General features: G+C 29.0%; 2 protein-coding genes across 3 annotated transcripts; one reads left to right on the top strand and one right to left on the bottom strand.

Annotated features, from left to right (window-relative positions):
- The first annotated feature begins 3103 nt into the window (after positions 1 to 3103).
- Positions 3104 to 6214, top strand: LOC141535451 (uncharacterized). Its single transcript, XM_074255375.1, has 4 exons — positions 3104 to 3256; positions 3612 to 5011; positions 5160 to 5396; positions 5493 to 6214. The coding sequence occupies exons 2-4, from the start codon at positions 3619 to 3621 to the stop codon at positions 5846 to 5848; spliced, it is 1986 nt and encodes a 661-aa protein (XP_074111476.1). The 5' UTR covers positions 3104 to 3256; positions 3612 to 3618; the 3' UTR covers positions 5849 to 6214.
- Positions 6215 to 7946: 1732 nt separating this feature from the next.
- Positions 7947 to 10220, bottom strand: LOC141535452 (uncharacterized). Of its 2 annotated transcripts, XM_074255376.1 has the most exons (5): positions 9379 to 10220; positions 8964 to 9149; positions 8594 to 8856; positions 8350 to 8479; positions 7947 to 8283 (listed from the first exon to the last, which is right to left on the bottom strand). In XM_074255376.1, exons 1-5 carry the CDS (start codon positions 9470 to 9472, stop codon positions 8138 to 8140), a joined length of 819 nt encoding a protein of 272 aa, XP_074111477.1. In that variant the 5' UTR covers positions 9473 to 10220; the 3' UTR covers positions 7947 to 8137. The 2 variants fall into 2 exon arrangements, with proteins under 2 accessions (XP_074111477.1, XP_074111478.1); XM_074255377.1 differs by lacking the exon at positions 9379 to 10220 and having other exon boundaries at positions 8594 to 8881; positions 8964 to 9332.
- Between the last annotated feature and the right edge of the window lie 8448 nt (positions 10221 to 18668).

Here is an 18668-nt window from a genome sequence, read left to right as displayed (position 1 = left end):
TTTTTTTATTTAATTTCTATATTTTTAGATTTTGTATTTCAACTTTAGTATACTGAGATATGAGCGTGTTTATTTTTTTATTGTTAACTGAATTATTTATTTGTTAAGTATGTCAATATAGTTCAACTGGAACTTTCGATAGTTCGAACATTCAAACATGAAAAAATTTCTTTTTTTCACCTCCGGGTGTAAAGCGTCAACTTTAGCCCCGCTGCGCTAAACGAAGTTTCCGCTTTACGCCTTCGTCGAGGAAAAAAATGGTATACACTCCTCGGGAAGTAAATAAGAAAGCCTTAGATCACATGTTTGTTGACCTCGGCTTCGCCTCGGCCAACAATTGCATGTGCTCTGAGACATTTCTTACTTTTCTTCCCTAGGGGTGTAATGTACTATTTTGTTTTTTTATTTATACGTATATAGCAAAAAAATTAGTACTTATGATTGGCATCGAATATAAAGAGCGCCATGAGGCACCATCTTTAATTGATTACTGATAGATTCAGGGTTTTTCAACAAATCATTGTAGCACATCCATGATCCAGATATTCGTCAACAATAAGCAACGTAATGGTTTGAGTAGTATCCTGCAACTCCAGACAATCTAAAATTGGATAAATAAAGAATACAAGTTTGAAACTAAAAATTTCATTATTTGAAAGTAATTAAAATAATTTACCAACCGGTAACGAACAGTACAGCTACTATCATCTTCCCTAGTCACTGGTAGCGATAAATAAATTGGCAGCTCACTTAATTTACATTGTCTACCTTCAATTTCTTGACGTGTTTTTATATCCAATTCTATGTAAATGTAAGTATTTGGCTTCTGTCGACGTATTCTTTTGTATTTCTTACAAAAATTACAATGCATGTTATACATTACAGGATGATAATTTTATGATTTTTCCAAAGAAGTAAATCCACACTGAGTAATTATATTATAATTTATAGGAAAGGTTGCTACATTTTTATTATTATTATTTTGACAGTTTGGAGTTGGACAATAATTGTTTTCAAAAAGGCTCGGCTCATCAGCAAAAAGTCTTGCCCACAGAGAATTAATATTGTCTTCACAAAATATCGTTCGCGATATAGTTGTAACTGCATAATTTTCTTTTTTATATTTTTTTCGTGTTTTTTCTGTATCTTTATAAAGATGGTACAGAATTTCAAATCGTTTTTTGTATATATTGTCAGTTGACCCATCTTGACTGAAATCAATCAAAAATTAAAAAATTGAATTTTTTGAATACTTGCAAAACTCCAAAAAATTTTCATCTTGTAGAATAGATTCAAAAAAAATATGTATAACGGTGTCAAAAGGATACGTGTTTTGAGGTAACCAAGCGTAGCCATAATATGGGACATAATATGGGGTTACATTATTTAATAAATAATTTTTTTTTTTCGTTAACTTTTTTTCTGCCTCCACGAAATTATTTTGTAATTTAATCTCGGGGTAGTCTTTAAAATATATACCTAAACTAATTTGTTTTCGACCAACTTCATTAATAGCCGCAGATAAATTGTTCTGTGGTTTGTTGTTGCTGATAGGCGTGCTAGTCTTGAAACTGTAATTATGATCTTTTAGTTCTTTAATGTCATTAGTACTATAAATATCAAAATCACAATTTTTAGTTTTAATTCGATGCTCATGGTGATTAATTTCGCTGCTATCATTGGAATTATTATCAACATTCATTATATTGGCACTGAAATCATCAATCATCTCATTATTAAACACATCAGCAGCTCTTTTTCGATTTTCACTGCGATCCTCTTGGAGAACGATATCGCTAATATAATCATAGTTATCATTTACATTGACTATATTGTCACTTAAATCCCAAATAATATTTTTAAAATCATCATCATTTTTTAAATCCGGTGTAGCTTCAGTCTGGTCACATTTTGCCGATTTCATCCAATCAAATCCGTTAAATTTATTATTTGTAGCCTTCCCTTTCCAATTTTCTCCTTGGTCATTTTCATTCTTTATATCAGTTATTTTGCTCAAATTATAATTAAAATCATCATCATTTTTTAAATCCGGTGTAGCTTCAACTAGGTCACATTTTTCCGATTTCATCCAATCAAATCCGTTAAATTTATTATTTGTAGCTTTTTCTTTCCAATTTTTTTCTACTTCATTTTTATTCTTGACATCGACTATACTACTCAAATCATTATCTGAATGGCTAATAGCAGCTTTTGAATCAATTTCATTAGAAAAGTCATTAAAATTACTGGAGTCTGCAGACTTAATATTTAAATTAAATACGTTTTTGTCTACATTAGGAGTGTTGTTTTTTTCTTCTTTCATGGTATCTTTAACAGGATCAGTTTTTTTTATTATACTTAAGTCACAATTTCAAGTATCACTACAATTTTCTTCCGATTTATTAAAATTTTCAGAGATAAATTTTGTTATTTTTGATCTAAGGAGAACAACTCCACCAAGAAGATAGTCGAGGTGCAATTTTAAAAAGGTATACGCATCAGTGGGTAGTGAAACTTGATGCTTTAGAGCCATTTTTAAATCTTTAAAGTCCTGCTCTACGTAGCTAGATGTTGCGCGCAAATCAGTATAAGGAATGCATACATTCGACCACAAAGGAAACTCCATTATCATTTCCACTAATGGTTCCTCTATTGGAGGCATAAAAAAACTCTGGAGCTTTTTCCCTTGACAGATTACCTTTTTAGACATTTTCAAGAGCTTGGTCATCCACGCTGACATAGACATTGAATCTGTTTCGGAGATTTTCGATGAAACTTGTTCAACATCACATTTTTTAGAATCAAAATCGTACTTATCGATTTCTTGTGTTACATTCAACAAAAACTCTTGGATATTTCTTTTTGAAATCAAATTTTCCAACTCTGATTTTGCTTTTGTGGGAGTAATAGTTTCACTGTTAATTGAAATAATGCTATCTTCGTACTCGCTGTTACAAACAATTACAATTAGTAACAAAATATGTTCAAAAGATTTAAAGTTACTACAATCAATTAAAAGGCATATACAGTAAGGTATGTGACCCCTCTATCGGCCAGGCCCCCTCTATCGGCCACTTAGTCAATAAATTATTTTGATAGATGCTAGGATGCAAACATCTCACAAAAAATTTTTATAAAAAAACTTTAATCTACCGAGTGCCAAAAAAATACATTTTTAAAAATAATAAATACAGTGTAAGCTTAAATAAAAATATTAATGTTGTGACAGCTTTCATCTTTGGTGATTTATTATCAGGTAGGTTAAGATTTCCTAATTTTTTAACATGGTATTATTCTTTCAAACTAATAATAACAATATACATATTTCTTTTTATATCTATTGACATAACTTTAAATAATATAAGAAATCACTATAATGATGAAATTTAATAAATTTATATTAAAAATAGACCGGCCAAGCATGGGATCAAGAAAATCATTTCTGTGTATACTATCGGCCGGCCTATTGACGTATATTTAAAGGTTAGATGTATTGACAAAAATATCTGATATAATTTTATACTTTCAACTAATATAATTTTATACTACATTTTGAAGTATTAAATTCTTAATCTTATACAAAATTAGTTAATAAATTCTTTATTTAACAGATTAAAAATGGTGAAGACGAAAAAGAAGGAACCTCAAAGATTCAAGTACACTGTCCAACAGCTAAAGGCAGCAGTTGCAGAAATCAAGCATGGTAAATCTGTTAGAGCTATTAGCAAGAAATACAGCATACCCAGATCAACATTAAACTCTAAAGTAAAAGATTCATCTCCAAAAATTAGAAAAGGGGGTCCAGAAACAGTCTTGACTAAAGACGAAGAGCAACATTTGATATCATGGATGATGCTGATGAGTGATAACGGATTTCCCGTCTGTAAATCTCAATTACTTGGAAGTGTTAAAATGCTTCTCAAAACTTTAAAGGATAATGGTAAGGAAAGAGTGCACCCTTTTAAAAATGGAGTTCCTGGGCGTAGCTGGCTTACTGCTTTTTTGATTCGTCACCCACAACTTTCCGAACGGATTGCACAAAATTTAACAATATCTAGAGCTGCGATTTCTGAGTCTAATATCCATAGCTGGTTTTCTGAAGTAAAAGAAGAACTTTTCTCAAAGCTATTGCTCGAGATTGAAGATAGTAGAGTGTTCAATGGTGATGAATCCGCATTTATGTTGGCTCCAAAAAGTCAAAAAGTTTTTGTTAAAAAAGGTGAAAGAAGTGTTTATAACATCATTCAAAATGACGATAAAGAATGTTTAACTACTCTATTTGTAGCAAGTGCATCTGGTCAATTAGCTCCTCCTTTAGTGATTTTTTCATATAAGCGAGTACCAAATAGCATACGAGAAAATATGCCAGAAGGTTGGGCTGCTGGTAAATCGGATAATGGATGGATGAACGGAGAAAATTTTTATGAATATATTGCAAACATTTTTTATCCATGGCTTGTGGAAAATAAAATCAAATTTCCTGTTATTTTATATATTGATGGACATTCATCTCATTTGACAATGGCAGTGAGTGATTTTTGTCGTGAAAAGCAGATAGTTTTGATTGCGCTTCATCCTAATGCAACACACATCTTACAACCTCTGGATGTTGCTTTTTTCCATCCTTTGAAAGTATCTTGGCGAAAAGTGGTAACTGATTGGCGTATGAATAACAAAGGAAATAAAATAACAAAAGAAAATTTTGCAACATTGTTAAAAAGCGCTGTTGATACTTTGGACATTAAATCTATCATGAAAAACGGTTTTAAAACTACAGGTCTACATCCATTTTCAGCAGATGCTGTAAATTATAATAAACTAAGAAATAAATCAAAAGGGACAGAAGAACAAGATAATGCTGCAACACAAAATGATCATCATGCACTTACAGCTATGGAAAAGTATATAGATCCAGTTACGTTGCAAAAGTTTGAAGAAGTTGGTGTTGATGAAGAGTGGGACGGTGAATTAGAAGATTCGAGTCTTTTTATGGTTTGGAAATCAATGAAAAGTAATTTTTTTTGACTTATTCTTTTCTAATTTTATAATTTGCTTTACATTTCATTTTAATTATTATTTTTTTCTAAATAATCGGTTCTAAGGTTCTATTCTTACTTTTCTTTTTGCTTCTCTTTCCTATTTATTTGTCTTGAAAATAGAGTCTTCGTCTGCGCTAAGAAGTAATTTGAATGAGAGTATTGCAAGTACTTTAGCTGAAGATCCTGACACTGTTGATGTTTTACCATATAGTACCAACGATGATATTGATTTTAAGTCACTAAATATTGAAATACTGGGAGGACCTCCGGCTCAACAAGTTCTTGAAAATGATTTGCAGATTGCCCTCGACAATGATTTAATATTTGTTGAAGAAGAGAATCTACATGATGAATCTGGTAAATTATTTTATATTTTACACCAAACATTCAGCTGTATTTTCCCACTTTAATCCATTCTTATTATTGTGATTAAAAATTTTTATTTATTTACAGGTAACGAGGTTACAATCCCAAGTGGCAATAATCAAATTGAGAATACGGCTGTTCGAAATAAGTGCATCCAAAATTATTCGTCTATGGAGCCGGAGTCAACTATTGAAGAAATCAATGAAAGATTATCTGAGAATGTAGACACTACTTTATTAGAAGATCAGCAGCCCAAAGTTCAGATTTCCGAACAGACCACTAAAAATAATAGGAATAAGAACTCTGATATTTATGATAAATTCCCACTGTCGTTCCGAGAAGCGCTAGTTTGGCCTGGAAAAGCGACTGATAAAAAAAAAAACAAAGAAAACCAAAAGATAAACTACCTTCTGTCGTATCTTCACTTCAGTGGAAACACTTGAGCGAAGTCAAGGAACAAGAAAAGCTTCAGAAGATAGCAGATGTAGAAGAACGAAAAGTAAAACGAAGGGAAATTGCAGCTGCTAAAAAATTAGCCGCACAAGAGAAAAGGCAACAAAGATTATTAGCGGCTGAAGAGAAAAAACGAAGATTAGCTGAGGAGAAAGAAGAAAAAGAACAGAAGAAATTAGAAAAAAAAAATAAAACTGTATTGGAAAAGAAGAAGACAAGCCCATTGAAAAATTAAAAACTTTTTTTTTATATTTATTTATGTGTTATGTGTGATGTTATGATCGATAATTTTTTATTGTTATGTTTTATGTTGTATTCTATTTAATAATAATATTAACCATTAACTCTTTTTAACATATTTCAGTTAATATTTATTTACCTTTTTAACAGCGAATTTTTCGAAGGCGGCCGATAAAGGGGACATAAGTAGGCCAATAGAGGGGACAGGTAGGCCAATAGAGGGGACATCGGGAATCAAAGTTATTTTGATTAATTATTTAATATCTGATAAATATTTTTAAAACTTTTTCGATTTTTTATAAAGCTGAATAAATAAGATATTCGCCCTTGTCATAATCTTATAAATATTATGGTACTTAATGATCAAAATATTTATTTAAAAAAAAATGTTCGCTTAACTGGCTGATAGAGGGGTCATATACCTTAAGTGTAAAATTTCTTCACAGATGAATGAATTACTATTTTAAAGCATTTCCATCTTGTTATTATGTGCACGAAATGCGCTACATCTAATCTGATATAAGTAGTAATATCTGTTGTTGTTTTACTTTGGAGATTTTCAAAACAAACTCCAATATAATTCTTAAGAGGCATATCATTAAATGCAATCGACATTGCATTTAATTGAGCACGAGCTCCATCAGATACCGCTTCGTGCGGAGGCTTTTTGACGTATGTGACTAAACTTTTGCTTTTTAATTTTATGGTAGATCCGTCTGTGACAGATTTAACGTAGGGCGAGCTACTGCCGTAAGGGCTGTACGTCGAGTTTGTCATGCTTTATTTAAAAGAGCCTCAAGATTTATACAATGGCCTACGGGAGATGGTGCAATTGAAGTAATGCGTGGATTTGAGAGAGCAAGTGGTTTTCCTAAAACAATAGGAGCAATTGATGGGACTCACATTCGTATAAATGCGCCAAAACAGAATCCAGTAGATTATATCAATCGGAAAGGATTCCATTCTATTCAGCTACTGGTATTTAATAACTGTCATATTTAAGTATATTAGTTTTGGTATATAATTAAAATAGATTTACATAGAGTTAAATTTTTTTTGTAGCTGGTATGTGACCACAAGGCTCTGATAACCCATTGTCATGCTGGAAATCCAGGATCTGTTCATGATCAAAGAGTTTTTCGTTTGTCAGAAGTTGCAGATTACTTGAACGATGACAATGCATTCCCTGAAGACAGGCATATTTTAGGCGATTCTGCTTATGAAATACATCAGCACTTACTTACTCCTTATCGAGATAATGGACATTTAAGTGAGAAACAGAAAAAATATAATTATCGTCAATCAGCTGCTCGAGTTACTGTTGAAAGATGCATCGGATTATTGAAAGGACGAATGAGAAGCTTATTAAATTGTCTACCAATGACAAAAGTAGATTTAATGGCAGAGTATATTGTTGCATGTTGCGTAATTCATAATATCTGTACTTTACGAGAAGATGAAATAATTGTTATCACTATACCCGAACCTAATGACGAAAATAATGGTAACAATTCACGCGAAGTAAGGCGTAATGCAGGAATTTTAAAAAGAGATATTATAATGAATTCTTTGTAATAATTATGATGATTAATTGTAAACTATGTTTTCGGTCGTGATAATAATTTCTTAGCACTTTAAATCATGGGAATCTAATGAAAATTTCTTTGGCAGTTGAAAATTTTCCCCCAAAAAAAAAAATACTTTCACGGAATATGAAAACTATAAGATTTCCAAAAATTTGTTAATACTATAATAATCTTAAGCCAATAACAAAAATTGAACATATTATTATATCATATATGATAACACACACATGTAAAATATTACAAGAATTGTACAAAATTAAAATTTTTAAATATTAAACTTTATTAATTATGAAAACATGAAATGCCCTTCTTGGTTTAATAAAAAAATACTAAATTATCGTAAAAAAGGTTATAAGCTAATTTGTACGTAGAATTTAACTGTTTAAAACTTTTTTTTTCAATAGAATTTGAAATTATCAAAACTTATTTTTAAGGAGTATTTAAAATTTTTCATTATTTATTAGCTAACTTTTCTAAAACGTTCAGAAATTTTTCATCCATCTCCATTCGCTCTTTATGTCTTTTACTTTTTTGTTGTTCATGTTCTTTTTGCTTCAGTCTTTTTCCTAATAAAGTGGCAATTGGTGTCTTATTTGATTCTGAAATTAAATTCCATTTTTTACAATATTTTAGTGAAACAAAGCTTTCAGACATAATTAACTTACTTATTGAACATCCACTATCAGATCCTCCCGTACTATCATTACTTTCTAATTGTTTTTTTGATAGACCTGTGGAAGATGCAACAGCAACTGGATCACACCAAGCTTTTTTGGAAAAAATTTCTTCCATTATCTAATAAAAATGTATGATACATTACGATAATTTTAAATAAATATGGTCTGTATTATTATAAAAAAATTCGCTACATGTTGAAGTTAAGAAGAATATTAAAGAATTTATACGAACGTCAAAAAACTGCCAAGTCCTTCTGTCATTTCCCGATTTACTATTATGGTCTTTGATAGATTTGTAAGACTTTTTTAAGCTTCGTAGCTTAGAAGAACATTGTGGTCCAGTCACATCATGTCCTTTTACCTTCAATTCTTTGGCAACTTTTTCCCAAACTTTCTTTTGGGATATTTTTCCACTATTAAAGTCGTTTTTCATTGACCTGTAAGACTCTAATAATAACAACACACAAGGTGTACTCCACCTATATGAAGAAGCACCTATATAAAGAAATGTAAACAAATGCTATTACAAAGTTAATTAACTCCGTCACATGCTATATGTGATAATTAAGATATTTATACAATTGATCATTGTTTATGAATACCTTCACTTTCTTGAGTTTCAGAGTTGGGATAAGCAGTATCCTCTGTATTGAGGAATTCTTCATCAATAAAATTATCAGTGCCATCATCAGAAAATTGAACATTTTCATCAGCAAGATCAGCGGACGTTAATGTTTGCGGTTGTTCATTTAAAGCTTTGTTCAAAAGTTGTGTCGCAAATAGTGTATCTATAATAAAAATAAAATTTTCACGAGTGAAATTTTAAATATTTGTCATAATTTTCTCAACAAAAAAATCACAAATTTTTAAACGTCGGCTAACTTAGTTTTCATTCATAAAGGTAGGTTATGTTATTGGCAATCAAGGAAAAATGTATATATTTGTATTGATTATAAGCTGTAATTACTTTTTTAAACTTGTTTCATATAATTATATAATTCATATAATTATATTTACCTGTTGAGGCACGTTGAGCATCCGCTGCAGAAACATCCACATCTACTAAAATATCTCTTTCCGCATTAAATAATGTAAGTTTCACGGTCGCCATTTTTGTTGCTTTCAGTTTTGAAAGTGCCGCTAATTTTCTCAACGCTCACTTCAACCCACCTTTTCAGATGGGTCGTTGTGAGCTTCGCGTGAGCGTTAGTCATGACGTCATGAGTGACGTTTTCGCCGCGACCACAACGACCGCGGTCGTTATGTGGAACGACTAAAGAAGCATTTTGATCGTTGTGAGCGCTTAGTGGAACGCACCCTTAAGCGTCCGAAATTTCACTTATTACGTTTTTGAGCTCTTCAAGCTTTGTACAATGTTTACTTAATGAACCATGCAATCACCGTTAGAATAATTCACAACTTGACTTATTTTTCACCGTCGAAAGACAGTTGTTCGACCTTCAATAGACTTTGTTTCATCGGTAAGTGAATTTACGGTGAATTCACCGTCGTTTGACCGTAGTTTGACGGTCACCACGAATCCGCTAAGGGATATCATTATATTTAATTATTTCTACAAAAATAAAAAGAATTAAGTGTGCACGGGGATCAAGCCGGGGACCTGACTCTTAAAAGACTAACACGCGACCTGTTTACCTACGAGACTTACTTGAAGAGCAAAGTTTGTAATCACTACAAGTAATGCAAATCGTATACATAATTGGCTTTTATAAGTTAAGTTAATTAATACAGTTCCATTATTTCATCCACAAAATACTATAGTTTAAAAGATTATTAATCATTGGAGTAGCAGGCTCTGAGATAAAAACAGAGAATGTTTTATAGTAATCACAAAATATCCACTGGAATAAAAAAAGTTATATATAATTGTATATGATTTATATCTAGTTATATATGATTTCCGTGTAGTTACATTGATAGTAGGATTTGTTTATATTTAATGAGCTTTATTAACTGTTAATAAGTGATTTTTTAAGATCATGGGATTTAATAAATATCTATTACCAGTTAATAAATTATTTATTAAATACGATTTATTAAATGTTAATAAGTATTTGTTAACAGTTAAGAAATATTTATTTAAAATCAAAAGCAAAAATAGCAATTTTCTTTCGACATTTTTTATAACTCGAGATCTATTCAAATATAATCATATGTAGGTTTATACATAATCATAAATAGCCCTAGATAACTCAGGTCTAATCAGATCTAATCATGTATAGACTTAAATAAAATATCCCGATGAAAAAAGTTTTTGTCTAGTTATATATGATTATATATAATCATACATAATTATATATAATCACATATAACTCTGTATATGATCAGATATGATTATATATAATTAGATATGATCATATCTGGCTGTCATTATGGCTGTCATCTGGCTGTCCATATGTCAAACTCCATATGGAATCACATATAAGTCTATATACCCTTGCAACCTTCACCTCACTCTGGAATCACTCTGTATTCAGAGTCAGAGTGAAATCATATTGAAACCAGTGTGGATCCAGAGTGGTTTTGTGCCTTTTTTCCAGAGTCAAATCACAGTGAATCCAGAGTGATCCCAGAGTGAATTCAGAGTAATCTCAGAGTGAATTCAGAGTAATCTCAGAGTGAATTCAAAATGAAACTAGAGTGTTTTCAGAATGTCTTGAAAATGTTTTCAACGTGGGTTTAGCGCTTTTCAGAGTAAATTCGAATAATTCTCAATTTTGTCCTTAGTATATTTATGATAACTTTAACACTAGTGTAGTGTATTGAGTTTTCATAATTTACCTAATTATATTAACAGTTAGACGACAAATGGTTAATAAATTGATAATCATATAGCATTTTTCGACTACATAATTAACAACCATTTCATTCTACAAAATAAGAGATAACAAATTTTGTAATTTGAAAATACTTTCAATTAGTTAAAGGTCTATTTTTATCTTTATTATATTAAATTATGAAGTCAACAGGTGAATTTAGTATTATACATTATTAATTGGTTCCCTATTTAAAAACTTTTAAATGTTATGAATTTTTGTATGACTTAAAAAGATTTTATTTTGAAAATACTAGAAATTCACATAGGGATCAGTTTGATCCTGGAAAAAAAAATTATATATAATTCTATAGAACCATATATAATCTATATATGATTTCATATAATTTATATATAACTATATGTCTTTACATATGTTTGTTTTTAAGATTATATGTAATTATATAAAGCTATATATAATTGCAAATAATTTATATATAACTGTACGTCACTACATACATTCGTTTTTAAGATTATATATAATTTTTATATAACTACATATAATTACATATAATTTATATATAACTATATGTCATTACATGTATTTGTTTTTAATATTTGATCGAGCTAAATTTGAAATTATTTTAATTTTAAGTTATTAAAATTTAACCAATTAAATAATTGTCTTCGAATAAATTAATTTATTAATAGTTAATAAATCTTTTTATCAGTGTATATTGATAATTAATAATTTACAAACGAAATAAAAAATTTTGTTCATTACGCATTGATCGTGTATACGATTTGCATTACTTGTAGTTGTTAAAAACCCTGATATTCAAGTAATTCTCATCGGTAAACTGGTAAAGAATTAGTCTTTCAAGCGTCAGGTCCCAGATTCGATTTCCGAGAGTAACAGTTGTTTTTTATTTGATTCCATTCTGGCTTTAGTCTGGGTTCACTCTGGTTCCACTTTAATTTAATTCTGAGTTTACTTTGATTCCACTCTGGCTTTAATCTGGGTTCACTCTGGTTTCATGCTGGAAAATAGGCACAAAACCACTCTGGAACCATCATGATTCCATAACGTTTCCAGAATTTTTTCAGACTGATTTCAGAATGATTTGAAAGTCGCAAGGGTATCTAACTAATTCTTTTTAATGCTATAATAATATTGTAATTTCGTTTTTGCGGAGAATTTAAAAGAATAGGAGAGAATTTTGAAATGCTTCATACTAACTAATTCTTTTGAATTCTTAAATAATATTGTAAATTCGTTTTATAGGAGAATTTAAAAAAATAGGATAGAATTAAAAAATGTTTAATTCTAACTAATTCTTTCGAATCCTAAATTTATATTGTAATTTCGTTCTCCCGAAAAATTTAAAAGAATAAAAGAGAATTTAAAAATATCTAATTCTAACTGATTCTTTTTTATGTTGAAATAATATTGCAATTTCGTTCTCCCGGAAAATTTTAAAGAATAAAGGAGAACGCAAAAAAGTTTCATACTAACTAATTCTTTTTAATGCTAAAATAATATTTTATTTTCATTCACGCGGAGAATTTAAATTAATTAAGGAGAATCTAAAAATAGTTAATACTAACTAATTCTTTTGAATTCTTAAATAATATTGTAATTTCGTTCTTCCGAAGAATTCAAAAAAATGAAAAAGAATTTTAAAAAGTTTAATACGAATTCAACCTTTGTAACTCTTAAATAATATTGTAATTTCATTTTTGTTGAGAATTCAAAAGAATGAAGGAGGATTTAGAAAATTTCAATATTGAAGCATCCTTTCCAATTCAAGTCTTTATTAATTTAGCATCATATAACATTTTATATTTATTGAACTTCGAAGATATTAGTTTGCAGACGTACATAATTATTATCTGAAAATTTGCAGATGTTTTGACAGATAGGTAATAAGATTGTTGTAAGTAAAATTGTGAGAGTGAATTTTAAAAGTATTTTGGAAATGCGTGGGCACTTTAAGTTTAAGTTAGTTTTGCGCATTAGATAAAAGTATGACTGAGTGGGGTAACAGGCCCAAGTAGTAGGTAAAGTAATTAAGAAAAAGGACTTCAAAGAAGACAGTACTGAAGAACTATTCATTGTAGACAGACCTCTGTATTTTTTCCTAATAAACACAACACTTAAATTACCTGACCTGTGATCTCTTTTTTATTTAGATATTAACACACTGAAAAAAAAGTATGAGTCCCACACTTATAAATTTCAGTGATATTGAAATACTTGGTATTGTGAATATACTTAAACACTGTTTGAGTCTCAGCGCAATATTTTTAAACACTACACTGAAACTCGTTTAAGTCATACACTTAAACCGAGTTTGAGCGCCACCGCAAAACTCATATCAGCAATACACTCAAATCCTTATAGTAATAAATTTACAGAATAAAAAAAGAAAGGTTATGTAAATAAATCTTCCTATACATTAAAGAAATGACAATAAACCCATTTATTTTAAAATTAAATTTATTTAAAAATTAATAAATAATTAATAATAATTATAATATAAAATACAGAATATTAACATATATGGGACAAGGTATATTAATATTAATATAATTAGTTTTTAGTTTTTAATGTTAAAATAATAATTTTAGTGATGGTTAGATCGTACAATTATAAATGATTGATCGGAATTTTTTGTTATACAATGTGGCCGGGTGTCAAATAAATGATCATACAAAACAATATCATCAGTATTTTATTTTATATTAATTTTTTGAAATTTAATTTAGCAGATATTTGATCATTTTAAGAAATTTTTTAATAAATAAATTATAGCAAAAACAAATGAGGAAAAAAAATTAACATGTAGAAATTAAAAAAAATTAATAATCCAATTTTTAAAAAATAATTTTTGGAATAAAGTTGTTTGTTAAATAAAATTAAAAAATTATCAAGTGTCTGCTAACTTTAATGTGATATTAATTTTGTACTTACAAAAAACTAAAAGAGTTGTCAGATATTTGTTTATAAAAATTTTTAAAAATTAATATCAAAATTGTTCCTGGTGACTCAAATATGTTAATTTTTTTTATTTTTTAATTATTTATTTTATTTTTTTTATTTTATTTATTAAGAAATAATGATTAAAGATTAATGTTAGGATGTTACATTTATTATAATAAAGGTTAACCTCGGTTCCCTTGTGGAAATAATTCTCTGAAAAAACTCTTGAAAAGTCTTTATAACTCTGAATAAGACTTTTCGAAAGTCTTCACATCCCTAACTAAGTAAAGGAAAGACTTAATAAGTCTTCAAAACTCTGCAATACTCTTCAAAAGTCAAATTTTCCCTGCAATTTCGGAATTTCTCAAAGAGTTATTAAGACTTGATAAGACTTGTTCAGTTTTACAGGAAAAGAAGAAAATATTTCTTTTCAAAAAAATTGCTTATCAGAATTAAATAAAACTATAAAAAAGAATTAATGCATGTTTTAAAAAAATTTTTTTTAAATAATATTTTCATCACGAAAATACTTTGATGGGCATCGAATCACTCATAGTTGAGCAAGTCAAAACATCAACAGCAAATGAAGTGCACTTGATGTTGAAACAGATACTACTCAAAGAGTAAATCCAATCGGTATTTAATTTGGACTATCAAATATTAAAGTCAACTTTCTAGGTAGGAAAGAATTTTCTATCCACACGCTATCTGCTGGAATTAATTGATACCTAACATATTTTAGTTTACGAATTTACAGTTAGAATCTTTGAGTGTTCTTAGTTTCTAATAGGTGGCATGTGGTTAGAAAATTCTTTCCTACCTAGAAAGTTGACTTTAATATTTGATAGTCCAAATTAAATACCGATTGATTTACTCTTTGAGTAATATCTGTTTCCAACAGCAAGTGCACTTCATTTGCTGTTGATGTTTTGACTTGCTCAACTACGAGTGATTCGATGCCCATCAAAGTATTTTCGTGATGAAAATATTATTTAAAAAAATTTTTTTAAAACATTCATTAATTCTTTTTATAGTTTTATTTAATTCTGATAAGTAATTTTTTTGAAAAGAAATATTTTCTTCTTTTCCTGTAAAACTGAACAAGTCTTATCAAGTCTTAATAACTCTTTGAGAAATTCCGAAATTGCAGGGAAAATTTGACTTTTGAAGAGTATTGCAGAGTTTTGAAGACTTATTAAGTCTTTCCTTCACTTAGTTAGGGATGTGAAGAATTTCGAAAAGTCTTATTCAGAGTTATAAAGACTTGTCAAGAGTTTTTTCAGAGAATTATTTCCACAAGGGTTGGCAATGTGTTTAAATTTTACAATATTATAAAATTACATACCTTCAAACACTTGATGATAGGATGACAAATTCCACTCGGTTAATTTATTTTTCACCCACGGATCCATAAATTATTATTTTTAATGTCAATTATATAAATATTTTTTTTAATGCTCTTGAGAATGATGTTTAGGTTAAAGGTAAAAACACGGGGAAAAAAAGAGCGAAATACGCGCTGAGTTTTACGCGGGAACTTTTTTTACTATACTCTCTAGACTTGCAATAGTATCGTACGGAAAATATAAGTCACTCACTTAAACAGAGTATTGCGATAATACTTAAACTTTTTTATCATATTCGCAATACCAATTCATTAAAAAAGTGTATACCAATAGGACTTAAACTTTTTTTTCAGTGCAACATCAATATCCTATCCAGTATTTCTGATACTAATTAATTTTGAATAATTAAATCGATTATCCGGATACCCCAATTATTGACAGGTTTAAAAACTGATTGACCTAATTATTGACATACTTTAATTTAAATATTATCAAAGTTTATTAATATTAATTCCCATAAATGATTAATTACTATTAAAATAATAAAAATTAACTTAAAAATAATTTATTGAAACAGAAGAGTTCAAACTCTTAAAGTTAATTTTTTAGGTTAAAGTCAAAAAATGGCGTCTTAGCGCTGTCGATTGGCTGTCAATATAAGATTCAACTTAAAAATTATGGACTAGTTATTGACACCCATCATTTAAACATTATAAAGCATACAATTAATTTTGATTATTCAATTTTATAACTTTTTCATATATTGTTAATTGAAAACAAAAAGATCATATAATTAGATGAAGAAATTAATTTAAAATCAGCATTTAAAAAAAAGTGCTTTTCTAATCAAACTCGTTAAGAAAATAAACGCTCGTAAGCTGGTTTGATGAACTGGTGCTGACTTTATTTTTTTTGAATAATTAACATTTAATATTTTAAACTGACAGTAATTTTCAAAAAATTTTTTCAATAATTAGAATTTAATAAAAAGTCATTTCCTTTATATTTTTTTATACTTTAACGTAATATTAGAATACAAAATACAAATAACCATAGATTATGTTCCAAAAATTATTTTTGTTTCATTCGGTAATTACCCTGTTTAAAATTTCCAATAGGATCCCATCAAAAGCGACAAAAGCCACTTAGAAACCCATAAATTTTATTGGTTTCTAAGTGGCTTTTGTCCCTTTTGATGGGATTTTATTGGAGTTTTTCAACAGGGTAGTATTCTATACGCATAAGTGATGACTATTAAGTAATTCCTTATTAAATTCAACGCTATTTTATCAATATTAAAAAATTCATAACTTGAATACAAGCTCGATTCCCTAGCTCAAATTTTCAGGGTTTTTTAGGAACATAATAAAGCAATTTTTCTGAAAATTTGAAGGAAATCGAAATTCGAAGAAAAAAGTTCTAGCCATCTGAAAACTGCAATTTCTTAAAATTTGATTGGTTTCAGATGGCTATAACTTTACTTAATAGAAGCAATCAAGTAAAAGTTGCATAGATTCCACTAAAATATACCCCAATAGAAGACATTAGCTGCTGGTCGACCCTTAACTTCAAACACTGTACATATACTAGTAGGTAAAATTTAACCAAAGCAGTTCGTTAGTTAGAGGCTGTCAGCTAAGTCCTAAATGAGTTTAGACTAAATACTAATTTTTTTTTTTTAAAGTAGACAGTCTACTGAGAAGAATGTCGTTTGGTAGGAGTCTTTAAGTTATTTAGAAGCTGAGATATAAATTAGTAGAATTCAGTGAAAAATCGACTTATCTCAAAATTCAAAAAATTCTCCAGCGGCCGAATTTGATTATATCGGACCCAAATTTTCTGGATCGTCTTTTTTCAAGGTGTACTTTTGAGGAAAAATCGGCATCAAAATCGCTGACCTAAGTACGCACACTTTCGTCGAGAATTAATGGATCTACCCATATATATATATATATATATATATATATATATATATATATATATATATATATATATATATATATATATATATGTTATGTCCAGGATTAGACCTGGCGAAATATATTTTTGGTCCAAGTCTTGCGACCTATAGACCGGGATCGTGAGATTGTGTTTGGAATGTAATAATGTTTAGATGGGTGGTTTTACTTTGCGTTGAATTTATTTTAACTATTGATTTACAAAATTCTAAGTTGAATTTATTTTTAAATATTGATTTACAAAATTCTAAATTGAAATTCTGAATATAAAAATAACTTAATTTGTTAACTGCTATAACTTACAATAAACCGATGATCCCTGTTGAGTTGACCTTGATTGGATACTGCTGTGGGTTTTGTTAGGATACGGGATGTTCACTTGTCTCAAACTACCGAAGTCGTTATCTTTGTGCTGTTTCACGTTTTCCACGATATGCGGAGAAACAAAGTGTGCGGACACTTGAATGAAATCAGGGAAAAATGTATCGACTCGAATTGAAAGTGAACGGTTTTTCTCAGTTACACGTTTTCCTACTGTATGTGGAGAAAACTAAGTATGCGGATACTTGAATGTAACTATAAAAATTTAATACTTGAAAATGGTACTAATGGACCACCGTTTAAAGCAAGTAGCTGTTAACTAACTGTTGAAATAGTTGAACTAGGACTGCACCAATATTGGAACTAGAAGACAAAGTAACGAACTCTTAGTTATATAAGTGTTCCCTAATTAAGGCTCCACCTATTGGGCCTTGGGTTGGGGCACAGCATTTCCCAATCAGGGTTAGTTTTCAGGGTATCATCCCTACTCCGTAATTATTTTGGGAGGTAAAGGACTGCCCTGATGCTAGCTTGTCTGTGTGCACACCCACACACAAACTAACATTTTTTTAATAATAATAATTATATGTTTAAATAATTATCTCTATGTTAATTGTTATTAACAATCTTCAACGTTTTAGTACTTATAATAATGTTTACTTGTTAACAAATTTTTCTTATTGGTTCTATTATTTATTACTACAGTTAACAAATATATTATTGGTTTTTATAATTGTTATTAATTATTAATTTTTAACTGTTATAATTAACAAGTTTGAAAATGACATATTATAATAAATATTAATATGTCGAATGTATTTTAGTTTATAAATTCATTAATTTGTTGCTTTATTAATTCATTAATTTGTTATTTTATTTATTTATTAATTTGTTATTTTATTTAAGTTGTTAGTTTATTATCT

Source organism: Cotesia typhae, unplaced genomic scaffold (genome assembly GCF_013202065.1).
Source record: "Cotesia typhae breed Kobodo isofemale line unplaced genomic scaffold, CoteBio_Ctyphae scaffold_13, whole genome shotgun sequence".
Lineage (NCBI taxonomy): Eukaryota > Metazoa > Arthropoda > Insecta > Hymenoptera > Braconidae > Cotesia > Cotesia typhae.
This window is presented reverse-complemented; position numbering and strand designations above follow the sequence as displayed.

Excerpts from the sequence above, each read along its gene's own strand:
- LOC141535452 (XM_074255376.1), bottom strand. The coding sequence starts at position 9,472 with ATGGCGACCGTGAAACTTACATTATTTAATGCGGAAAGAGATATTTTA. Across the intron at positions 8,857-8,963 it reads TGAAACTCAAGAAAGTGAAG|GTGCTTCTTCATATAGGTGG; the intron begins GTATTCATAAAC and ends TTCTTTATATAG. Across the intron at positions 8,284-8,349 it reads TGATAGTGGATGTTCAATAA|AATCAAATAAGACACCAATT; the intron begins GTAAGTTAATTA and ends ATTTAATTTCAG.
- LOC141535451 (XM_074255375.1), top strand. The coding sequence starts at position 3,619 with ATGGTGAAGACGAAAAAGAAGGAACCTCAAAGATTCAAGTACACTGTC. Across the intron at positions 5,012-5,159 it reads GGTTTGGAAATCAATGAAAA|AGTCTTCGTCTGCGCTAAGA; the intron begins GTAATTTTTTTT and ends TCTTGAAAATAG. Across the intron at positions 5,397-5,492 it reads GAATCTACATGATGAATCTG|GTAACGAGGTTACAATCCCA; the intron begins GTAAATTATTTT and ends ATTTATTTACAG.